The sequence below is a fragment of the Ixodes scapularis genome, unplaced genomic scaffold (assembly GCF_016920785.2).
Source record: "Ixodes scapularis isolate PalLabHiFi unplaced genomic scaffold, ASM1692078v2 PGA_scaffold0__279_contigs__length_252992795, whole genome shotgun sequence".
NCBI lineage: Eukaryota > Metazoa > Arthropoda > Arachnida > Ixodida > Ixodidae > Ixodes > Ixodes scapularis.
Genome location: NW_024609835.1, coordinates 37,031,573 through 37,043,849, shown reverse-complemented (window position 1 = coordinate 37,043,849; position 12,277 = coordinate 37,031,573). Strand labels below are relative to the sequence as shown.

The 12,277-nt window shown below is 42.9% G+C and overlaps 1 protein-coding gene across 1 annotated transcript in view; it reads right to left on the bottom strand.

Annotated features, from left to right (window-relative positions):
• The window catches only part of LOC8034069 (transducin beta-like protein 3), a 54,950-nt gene extending 44,172 nt beyond the window's left edge, over positions 1-10,778 (bottom strand). Inside the window, exons 1-6 of the mRNA XM_040208214.3 lie at positions 10,631-10,778; positions 9,965-10,016; positions 8,794-8,889; positions 3,570-3,695; positions 1,045-1,193; positions 325-495 (exon numbers count right to left, since the gene is read on the bottom strand). Of these exons, the coding sequence (XP_040064148.2) occupies positions 325-495; positions 1,045-1,193; positions 3,570-3,695; positions 8,794-8,889; positions 9,965-10,016; positions 10,631-10,659 (623 nt within the window). The 5' untranslated portion in view covers positions 10,660-10,778. The remainder of the gene's footprint in view (positions 1-324; positions 496-1,044; positions 1,194-3,569; positions 3,696-8,793; positions 8,890-9,964; positions 10,017-10,630) is intronic.
• Between the last annotated feature and the right edge of the window lie 1,499 nt (positions 10,779-12,277).

Below are 12,277 nucleotides of genomic sequence, written 5' to 3'. Positions count from 1 at the left end.
CCAGATCTATTCTCTGACAAAACAAAATTGTCTCCCTTTTTCATTGGTAGTACTCCCTTCACCCAAAATTGCGGGCCCTGCTCACATCGTGAAACTCATTCTTGTAACAATCAGTCGCTAACTTGACTCCTTCGTCACACCAAACATTGTTACATTAATGAGCACACCCCTTAATGCACTTTAGGTGCACTTTGAAGTGCTCCCATTGAAGATACCCCGCCACAACTTGACACACACTGTGAAAAGGGTTCTAGGTCAAGTATCTGATCTCAGAGAAATTTCAAAGTTGAAAAAATGAGGCAACGTCCGGTTGCCTCGACTTGCCTGAGCAGCCGGTCACCTTGATCCAGGAACACAAGGCTGGTGACCACGGAGAAGTGTCCCTCCAGGGAACCCACAAGGCCACTCTTGGACAAGTCCCACACATGGATTTTGTAGTCGTCTGCCGCACCAAACAGGCGTCCCACCTGAGGCTTTGGGTGGAACTGCACGACACTGCAGGGGGCCGCAGAGGGTATGGAGTGAGGAATGTAGGTTCTGACAAAGTCCTTCTACAGAATGTACATAGTGCGAATCCCAGTCAATAACAAGCAGCAGTATATCTTCGTCAGGTGCCGTTGCCTATATATTCGACACATGTTCTGGCAAAACTTCACACTCAATTTGCGCAAAAATACTCGGGCAATGAAATGCCTGAGTACCAGGCATTTCATAAAGTCAGGCAATGAAATGTCAAAGTAATGAATTAACAGATGCACAGACATACACACATACACGATAGAAGTTGAAACATTTCATCATCAATATCGGCGGGTGCAACGCCTAACAGCACACTAAGATACTTACGCACAAAAACCTACAAAACTCTGCACAAGGTATCGTGTAACATTCTTGAGAAAAGAGCTCTGCTCAAAAAAGAACAGGGGCACGAGATCTCTCCTCTACAACGACTCGCATAGCTCTACGTACCTCCATTTTAGCAGTGGCATATCTAAATCATGTAATGTCAGAAGCAGGGCCAGCATTAGCAATAAGCACACCTACCTGAACACCCCCTGAGCACCACGCAAGTGATGTGTGCAGTACTGACGGACAACATCCCAGACCTTCACGGTGGAATCGCAGCCACCACTCGCTAGCAGAGTGCAACTCGAATCAAACACAAGGCAGGAGATTGGGCCTGTGTGGAAAGACTGAAAAGGACAACCTCCACTTGTAATCAACATCAGCCAACAAACAACAACAGGCACCTCAGAAAGGTAACACGAAATAACCACCCTATGCAGTGGCTAAGACCAAAGCCGCCTGTATACTCTGTGCCTGTCAGAAGCGCGCCTCGAGGCCGTCGTGTTTCCTCCTTTCCCTCACTCACCCCCTCCTCTCCTATCGCCCGTGTCAGCCGCGAGACGGCGTCACGCACATTTGGGGATCGGCGTCGTTCGGCAGCGGCGTGAGTGGAGCTGCGTGTGGCGTCGGGTTCTTCCCGTCGGAAAGTCTTGCGTTCACGCCTAGAAAAGCGTGTTGTTTTCTCTTCCCGATCGTTCTCCGCTCTGCTGCTTTTCTTGTTGGCCAAGAGTTAGAATCTGATGCCCGTTCTGCGTTTCTACGTCCATTGAAAACATACTGCTTGAGCCAATAAATAAAACATTGCCTTTTGAATTATGAACTATTGAATTCAAACCCATGCATAATTGAGGGATAAATAGAGCAATTTAAAATATTCCAACTGCCGATTCATACACTTCTGTTTTCTGTAACAAGTGTTCAAAGAAAACAAAAAAGGGAATGCTAGAGGAATTCAGAACTACATTTGTTTTATACTTACTTTAAGCATAAAAACCTATTTAGGTCTGCCATTACTAACCCATCGCCGTAAAATCTTTCGCTTGTGTCTTTTCCATAAAATATTTCATCAAAATGCTGACGTTCGTCGTAAACTAATTATCACACCATTCTATATCTCTGCTCGCATTGATCATAGTCATAAAGTCGGTATGCCAAATTTGAAAACTCCGTTGTTTCAACATTCTTCTATTCCCCAAACATCATTAGATTGAAACCACCTTCCCGTCTTCATACCTAATATTACTGATATTGTTCTGTTTAAGAGAGTTCTTACTAACACGTGCACATTGTAATTATTATTTTGATGTCCACTCCCCTCTTCAATGTATTATTACCTTGAGGGTATTTTAAATAAATAAATAAATGAATAAATTCACTTAGACGCATGTGCGCGTAGTTCAAAGAACCATTGCGTCATGCGCACTGCTTAAACTTCGTGATATTGGTGCGCGAAAATTCCGAAAATGACCTGTCATGTAGTTTCTCTCAACAAGTATTAACTATCGCAAGGGTTGCATGCTTTCACTTTTTAACTTCAAATTTGATTACTTGACGGCACCCGAAGATAGCGGCACGCTTCGACTTCGTTTCGTTCTGGCATATTTTTGCGGTTGTAAAAACGCAGAGCTTACACAAGAGCCTTGCTCAGAACTAAACGGAAAGAACCCGGCTCAAAAGGATGCTGTGCTAAATTACCCAAGCTTCTACACTTCGTTTCAATTTAGCTGCGAGCGAAGCCAAAGCTAGAAGCGCGAGACCAGCGCGTTTGTGTGTTTCTCTCAAGCTTGCGCGCTCGAGCAAAGCCTGAACGCACGGACCTTCCGTGCTCGCGCTTCCAGCTTTGCCTTCGCTCGCACATTAGGTGAAACGAAGTATAGGTGCATGCGGGGACTGTAAGTACGCGCGCAGCACGTGCTAACGTCAGCACCAGTAATTTAAAAAAAAAAAGTTCTAGATGAAATAGAATGTTGCACGCGCGTTCGTTGGTACCTTTTTTTTTAACGTACTTCGAATCTTTCTTACACGCAAGGCGAGCGCATGCAGATCGTGTAGCTACACTCGCCGTACGCCCGAGGGAGCTAAAACTCGTGTTTTAAACATTTTGGCATGGCTTGCCAGCGCTTCTAAACGCGTTGCGCCTTTCGCGTCGTCTGCTACGGCGGCAACGTTGGTGGCGCCCCCACGATCGGGGGCGGCGGTGGCGCGCGACTTTTTCGACGGCGCCCGCTATTGTTCTCCCCTCCGTCTGCCAGGCACAGAGTATACAGGCGGCTTTGCTAAGACACATCCGGTCATTACATTGTGATACCCAATGTTTTGTAAAGCAATATTATGGACGGAGTGAGCATGTTGTGGAAGCGAACTTCAAAGCAAAAGAATAAAAACATGCAAGAGATGGAGCATAGATGAGAACATTCTTTCAGCAAAAGAAGAGTGTAGTCTTCGGTGTTCTGCCTCTTGCATTTTTATTCTTACGTCTTGAAGTACAATGCTATGCTAATGGCTCAATCGGTGGGCTTCACACACACAGTTATGCTACAGTATAATCTAAATACATGCACTTACCTGAGTTAATATTTCATATAGAAATATACACCCAAGTCATCTAAGTCCACCTATCTTTCCAGACCAAGTGCCAAGCTATCTGCGGCCAAAGCCCAGCACTCCACCCCCAGGCGGAGAGACAGGCACCCAAAGCCCAAGCTGTCCAAGCTGCAACCCACCTTCCATGTCCTGGTCAGGGAGCCAGCCTCCAGGTCCCACTGCCTGAGCAGCCCGTTGCGGCCGCTCACGGCCAAGCTTCCCTCATCTGGGCTCACCGCAAATGCTGTCACCTCCTCCTCTTCTCCCTAATATGCAATATATACTTTGTAATCACATAATGATTACAAGATTAGCTGTGCCCGGAATGCAATAAAATGCACATCCATGTTCTAGCTGACAGAAATAAGAGGTCCTAGCTTTAAAGTTGAAAAACTATATGTGCACAAGACCTGTTTATAGTTGATCAGCCACCCACACCAGCGAACAGCATAGTTTATGCTCTGTTTCACTGTTCATAATATGTTTGCTGTATATCAGTAGCGGAAAATTAATTTTGCGAGAAGGGCCTCATTAGATCTACTATCGATGCATAGAGGCCGTGCAGACACTGCCTCGGCTCATGCGTGGTTGTAGACTGACCGTTCACTACATAAATACCAGTGGACACAATAAAGTAGCATAAAATCACTTTGCTTGAAGAACTACTCACGGATACTTAACTTAAAGGCACAATAAAAAATTAATTTTCATATTTGTCGTGAGCAGAAAACTGGTATCTTCTGCTTCTAAAACTGGCGTATGTTTGAAGCAAAAGAAATTACTGCAGCAGCCACTTTCTAAGTTGCATTCAAATTACCTGGAAGTTACGAAATTTAGAATTCAGGTTTGTCATCGAGAATATTGGCTCACGTCCACATGCTTTTCAAGACCTTGAAATGATTCGTTGTGCAAAAATACAAAGGTTGCCATTTACAATCAGTTAATCACAAGTACTGATAGACCGAGAGAAAGATTCGCAAACCAAAAATAGAAATTCCTTTGCAGAACCTCTTGAAGCCTGAGGATCCTGCCTGGAATTCCATTTAGGTTGCTCATATTACATTTGAATCTTTTTGCAGAAGCGGGCAAAGATGCAATATTGTCACGTCTGAAAGCTAACAGTAGGAAAGTGCACTACCTTACGTTTCAGCAGCAACTTAAAATCTAACATGAAAAAGTGTTCCTTGCCCAGCTGAAAACCAATCGCATTTGGCAGTTTCATTCTGGCACTTTGCCTTTTTTCTCATCTAAATTCAGCGAGTTCGGGAGCTAATTCCAGCAAAATGAAAATTGGGAAGAGAAAGGGAGATTGGGGAAGGAGGCGGCTTCTTTGATTGAATACTGGGGTTCAATACCAGATTGAAGTTTCATTTCAAATACTCAAATTCAATGGAACGACCTAGTGATTACTTGATTTTATGCCTTTGGGTCTTCAAGGGGAACTAATTATAATAATAATTAGTTCCCCGGATAGAACAGCGCTCTGTTCTATCCGGTGTGTCTCTTCCCTTTTTGTCCTTTTGCGCTGTGTATTTGTCATTATGTATAAGGGAACTAATTAATTTGTCTGTCAGTACCAGGATATGGTTGTATCTCTGAACGATAAAGACCTGAACTTCCAGCAATCTTGAATTCTTTTTACATGTAAAGCAATAGCTCTGTTTCTCTGCACAGCTATTCACTTTAATGTTTGAAACTGCATATGGTTATGAGTGCATATTCTCAGTAATGAACAAATTATATTAGGTACACATAAATGCCTAGAATTGGTAGTTTGAATGTAAGTACTGATTCATTGTAAAGATATCAAGTTCCCAAGATAGACAATGAGAATATTAAAGTCTGAAGCAATCAGACTAAGCTGAGAGTTCTTAATTTTTTTAGCATAACAACATTTTTTTTATATTGTTCATTGTTATTTTTTTTTAGACAAGTCTTTTTTTTTAATTTTATATTCTATAAAGTATTGACAATTTAACCTCAAGCAAATAAGAGCCAATTTCGTGACATTGAATGCTGCCAAAATAAACACTAAAAAGTCTATCTCCACCCAGTGGCACACCCAAAAATTATTTTGGGAGAGAGAGGGAGGGAAGGGGGGGGAGGGGGGTTTATAATGCAGGTGTATTCGCGCCTCCAGCTCGTTGCTCGCCCTTCCGCGGCGGAAACAAGAAGTGCTCTGGTGAGGGTCCCCCGATTCTCCAGCCCAGCGGGCACGACAGAACTGCGCGCGATCATGGTTCGCGAATGTCATTTCCGTATGCAAACAACACTCTTCACTGTCCCAATGTAGTGCTGCAGCCGATATGGGATTGTATCTTACTAGAGACTTTTAGTATCGCATGTAGAAGCAAACAAAAGCACTGTGCATTTGCATTTGAGTTGCATGCCCCACGCTGTGCGTGCGCCTCACCGCCATGCGCCAATCCAAGACCTCTATCTTGGGCTCAGGCAAACACACAGTGCTTGTGTTCGCTCGTATATGCCATACTAAAACTCATAACTGTTTTACCAGCTTCCAACGCCAATGCAACATGCTACAGTGAGCAGACGTGCAAGCAGGTAGGCGTTCCTTCAAACTGGAAAGGCTAAGATTGGCAAAATGACGGCGCATAAAAACGAAAGTAACTAACTGCTGTAAAAAAACTAATAATTAAAAAAAAAAAAATTATTTTTATTTTTTTTATTTTAAGGTTTTTGTTTTGGAAGGATTTTGGCGGCAACTTTTTAACTCTTGCCGATTGTCAAAAGTCGTGACTTTGATAGCAAGATACGTTTTATCCACAATTAATGTAATTTTACATGAATTTCTCACATTAGCAAAAATGTCTTCATTGATTTTAGACTATTTTTATTTTATAACTTGGCAATTAAAAATGCTGCATTTGGCACCAGTGATGATAATTAGCACACTTTTCATTGTCAAACTTGTTTGCGCGTTTGAAATTAGATCATAAGCAACAAATTATATTAGAGTTCGAAAAATTGCATATTAAAATATCTGAATTCTAATATTATTATTATCAATACAAATACAAATGTATGCCCCAATTAATGCCACAATCATAAAAATATGCCATTTAACCATAATGGTCTGTCCAGAAAGGTATAATTTTTTGTTTTTCTTTTTAGCATATGAGAAACTCTGACATCGTTATCAAGGTAGACAAAAAAACAGTCAAACACTAGATTCAATATAAAGTCCTATGAGTCACGTGTTTCTTTAAAAAAAAAACACAATTCAGCCGTCTGACTCAGATTCCGTCTTTGGGTTGTTGTAGTGAGAACAGCCTCTATTAATTCATATGTTTTGTGGACATACTGTAAGAATTTAATTTATTCTGTTATTCTTGTGCTAAAAATATTGTGAAAGCAATTAATCATCTAAATACCCAAAACCCATTAAAAGGCCCGCAGTTCATTATTTGCGAGAACGCAGAAATATCAGCACTGATTTTTTCAACAACTACAATATTCTATGTTACCTCGAAGGTGTGTGAAAGACCCTCTCTTTAAAGGAACACTGAAATCTCCAAAATATTTTTAATTGCCTGAATCGAACATGTATGTCACAAAATAAAGTCTCTGCGAACAACTTCTAAATAATCAGGAGGTGAGACACATCTTGAGGTATGGAAGAATCCGAATTTAAGACCTACACCAAGAAATTAAATCCAAAGTAGATGTTAGTCTTAAATTCGCTCCAGAATTAAAATGTGCCTCCTGGCGTAAATATTACGCTAAACACCGTTTCTGTTTTTAGGATAATGAGGTGACCTGCACTCATAACACCCTAGTTTCCTCGTATTACCAGAAAATATTTGAGTTGCTCAGTGAAGCCAGCACACTAGACAGGCTCAGCAGCGGCACACATCTCCGACCCCCACTATAACCGCCACTTTGGATAACGAGTGGCACCACCTATACACGTTTGCAAGTCCGGCTTCAGGGCGCTGCCATCTTGCTTGGCTGGGTTGCGCTTGGACGAGTCATAATCCGATTACGAAGCCTTGCTAAGGCGTCGTAATCGGATTATGGCAGCGCCCAAGAGCGCACCCCACTGAGGAAGATGGCGGCGCCCTGAGACCGGACTTGCAAACGTGTATAGTTCGTTGGAGTCGCGAATATTGTATCCAACTTAACTTGTCCTCAACACATACAGGGTGTTGTTTTATTGTTGTTTTTTTTTGTTGTTGTTGTTGAACACAGATAAAAAAAATTTAAAAAAAGTTGTGAAAGTTACACAAATGTGGTCTGTGCAAGTGAGTTATACGGCCAGGCGGACATTATGTTCAAAAGAAAATGCAACTAAAAAAGGACTAATTAATGAAAAATCCCTAATTAAATTTCTAATTAGACATTTTAGGGTGCGTGTTTATATTATAGAAATGGAGGCAATAAATGTTTAAGCCCAGCCCAGTTTTTTAAAGATTCTGTATCAAGCACATAGTTGGAATTATTTATTGTAAAATTTTGATCTGGAAATCTGTCCGTACCGAAACCACATGCACAATGCCCGCCGGAAGGACAACCCTCATTTGATGCTGGAGAGCCACAGTGCGCAGGAGCTAATTGCAGTCAGTGCTTCATGGCTGTGGCAAGCTAAAGCGATAAGACACCTTAGCAGCCAAAACAAGCAAAGCAACTTGACAGGGTCGACAATGTTGTTTATCGCTTTAGCTTGACAGCCACGGAGCACCGGCTGCAATCAGCTCCGGCGCGCTGTGACACAAATTTCGTCATTAACATGTGACCCTCCAGCATCAAACAAGGGTTGTCCTGCCGGCGGGCATCGCGCATTTCGTTTCAGTATTGACAGATTACAAGGCAAAAACTTGACAATGATTAACTCTAACTGCATGCCCAATCCAGGATATTTAAAAACTGGACCGATCTTAATTACCGTAGAATACCGTGCATCCGCCCATACCCAAATTTGTAAGGTCTGAGAATATATGCACAGTACATGGGTATGTAAAATTGATGACTGGACAAGCGCCCATCCCCCATTTTTTCGCGATTATCTCTAAATTTTGAGTGGGCGCTTGCCCAGTATTTTACAGTAAGTTGTTTTAAAAAACTGGGCTAGCGTTAATTAGTTATCTCTTAGTTCCACTCTCTCTTGAACATATACGTCCACCTGGCTGTGTAACTCCCTTGCACAGACTGCATTTGTCTAGCTTTCACGGCTTCTTATTAGAAAAATTTGTTTTCGATAAAAGAGCATACCCTGTATACACAAAAAACATACTTGCTTCCCCAAGATTTTTAATCTGATCTGCATTACTACTCGAGAAAAGAGTCGCCAAGGAGCAGGAAGCGTCACACCAAGAGTGAAGGAAGGCTGGCTTTGCGGTCACTTACCAAGTCAAAGCATTTGTCCACTTTGCCGTCTTCGACGTTAAGAACCTTGACACTGGTGCCATGCTGACAGTAAAGATGGTCGCCCTTTCCTGGCCACTAAAAGCAACGTATTCGAAAGTTAAGCGTGACAGCGCCTCTATCCCGCAGCCAATTTACTACCATGCAAAAACGTGTTTTCTTCGAGATTAGAGATCACACATACAAAAGCGCTGGCATTTTCCTCGACAAACATTAGGAAGCAGGAGTAACATTAGTTGTTGAGGCATGGTGCACCAAATAAGTTAATTTAAACACTCCTACCTCATAATCCTCGGTTCCCAAAAGCCCTGTACGCCTACCCTCTTACCAATTCCCCACTGACAAGGTGAAAACAGCAGAGCATCTCTTTCGAACGCCCGGCCTCCACCATGCACTCATTCCTTTTCGCCGTGCTTTGGATGTGCGTAGACAACTGAAACTCCTCCCTGCAGTTTTTATCCCGTCAGGGACAATAGCTTCAAGCCTCTTTATTACTGCACGACTGTTTCAGGTCAAGCCCAGACACCTGCACTGTCTTTCTATTCATTGTTCAGACCTTGGGGTCACAGTTATCGACACAGAACTTCTGCTGCCCGAGCGAGGACATTTTGCCACGAAATACAAAGAAGTATTTGTTAAATATACTTAGCAGTGGTGAATACATTTCGCAACATGATCAAAATTTGTGGTTATAAAACTTAAAAGTTAATCAGCCGATATTTCTGACCGTTATGATGAAAGACATTGGTAACGCCCCCTGGAAAGCTAATCTTAATATTTACACATTCATGAAGCACTTTTGTGGGATCATAGTAGTGTAGATAGTTTTGCGAATAGTTTATCAATCCCTATCTGTACATAAGCGTCAAACAATATTGCAATGTTTGAAAAGATCAAACTGATCCAGAATCACCGCAAGAAAACAGAGCGTTTGATCAAAAAAACAATGCTGGAAGGGAGGCAGGCTACAGTAGTTGGGCACGGGGATTTCGTTGCTTGGGGAAGGTGAGACCGGGACTTTTACAACGGGCTTTTTAATACTCGAGGGGAAAACTGCCAGTTGCATTTGGAACCGGGGAACTGGGGAACTACTGGCAGGTGAAACACTTTGTGTGCAATTGCGAACATCGCAAAGAAAGGGGACTCCACTGACCTCTACGTGTCCGCCGGTGTAAAAGGCATCGTATTTCGCCTGAACTTTGAACCTGGAAATGAAGAGAAATGTCATTAGCTCCAATGGCCATTCAAAAAGGGAGAAGATTGGAGTTAGGAAAAATGTAAACTTGTAAACCTAGAGGATGTAGAAGTTCATGCAGTTGAACTGTCTCACACTGTAATGAAAACTACCTTATACTGCGACCCCGAATACTTGCTGCGCGTACTGTTTATAGCACGAGTTGTCGAACCGATTTTCTAGAAACCCAGGAGTTTCCCAGAACACCCTCCAGCGTTTCCCAAGCATTTAATCGGCCACCCCTGCTCCCAAGCAAAGTGTCCCTACTACCTAAGCATGATTTTAGAAGATTTTAGTCATCTTTTGACGCACGAGTCATACCATTCAAAAAGTATGTGTATTACTGTTTACAAGCTCTGTACGCTTCTGCACTAAGTCGGCGCATAAATGCCGAGTTCGAGAGCGGTTCCTCGGCCGTCACTCAAGAGATAGGCGTTTCTCAAGACCAGAAAGATTAGGAACCCCTCGTTTACAGAATAAAGTATCGTCAAGCGTCGTGTTTTGCAAAGCGTGTAATCACGTCGACCGGATGTTTACAAGGAACATTTTTTCTTTAGTTGAGAAAGAAAGTACCAGAGGACTTACAGTTCCTTCAGATCTGCCTTAGAAGCCATTCTGAAGCAGAGTTAAACATCCGTCCCGATAATCACGCCGTCAAGATGCCGTTTTGAAGCACCCATGTGCTTCTCGTCGTCAAGTTCGTCAAGTCGTCAAGAAACGTGTTGTTTACTGCGCTCCGTCCTTCCCCCACTTCCCCTAGTAAATTAGCTGGATTAAATAATTCGTACTAAAATAGCTTTGTAAATAACCTTTTATAAATATTGTATAGCAATAATTTGTCTTTATTAAATTTATAATTTAGCAGTTTTCTTTGGCTGCAGTAACTCTTCCGGACGTCCGTCCTGAAGAGTTATTACAGCCAAATGGCCATCGAGGTAACGGCGAAATCGCGGAACCGCGGTTTTTGATTAGGTTTGTTTACCTCTCAGCGGGGTGGTACGTGCTCTTGGGGTTCAAGTCCCGAAAGACCTGAAATTAAAAGGCGGTAGGGGTTATCTGTTCTCTGCAACCGAAGCTCAATGTCTGACTCTGACGACTTTGAAGTCCATTGTGATTTCGAGGCGGAGGATGTATCTTGGATACGCTGAGGTGGGCCCTGCACCTCCTGTCCTCGTTGGCTCGTCGCTCGGTATGCGTGACGATATGATCTCGGTTCGGCTGTCAGCAATCGAGGCAAAGGTGGCACCGGTGGAAGAGGCGCTGCGCCATCTTGAAGTGACAGTTGCTGGTCTACGTCGCCTGCTGGAGTCCATACTTGTGTCCAGCGGTCCTGGAAGCCCACTGGTTATCACCAAGAGGCCCCTGTGAAACGGCGAAGAATAAACACATCACCTGGTGAAGTCTAAAATGTCTGATTGTGTGTGTTAATTAATAAAAAAAAAATAAAAAAAAACTTTGTTCTTATTAGCTTAGTATCTGATGACGAAAATAATCCTTGGAGAAGGATAAAGGACAAACACAAATCTCTTAACACAGCTAGATGACTGGAAAGAAGAAAGGTAGACGCTTAAATATGATTGCAGGGCCCCCTTTAAGTTTTTGCGCTCGTTACGTCGAGGGCGCCTTCATATAGACAAACGTCATCTTTATTTTGATATATAATGTCCGGATATTAATTAAACTAGTCATGAGCGTGTGTAAGAAACTGCACCCCTAATTTCGCCAGTGTCTTGCACGGAAAACTGGACTCAAACGAACTCGCCAAATGCACCGAGTGCAGAAGACTGACGCTGCCGCCATCTATGTTGTAGAAAAGGTACCGACTTCAAACCGAAACTAGCGCCTTTCTGTTCGGAGTGATGCGTGGGAATGCGAGAATGCAGTCGCTACCAACGTTTATCTACGAACGTTGGTCGCTGCAACCTGTAGTTTATAGTTGCGATGACTTCAAGCAGCTCGGCTGCCGTAGAGGTAGTTACAGACGGCGTAAATTTCCGCAACCAGCTGTCTACAAAGCAGCTGGTTATTCTTATAACCGTTTACACTGAAGAAAACTGATGATGCTGTCCGAGCAGAAGCTTGATCCGTTTGAGCATGGTATTATGCGTGAACCACTGAAAGGGTACGGCTTAAAACTAGCCTGTTGGAATATCCAGCAAAACTGGGACTTTCGATTTGGATCGTCATTATAGGTGGATCAGATATTAGCCTTGGTGAGGGCGTCGAGAACGA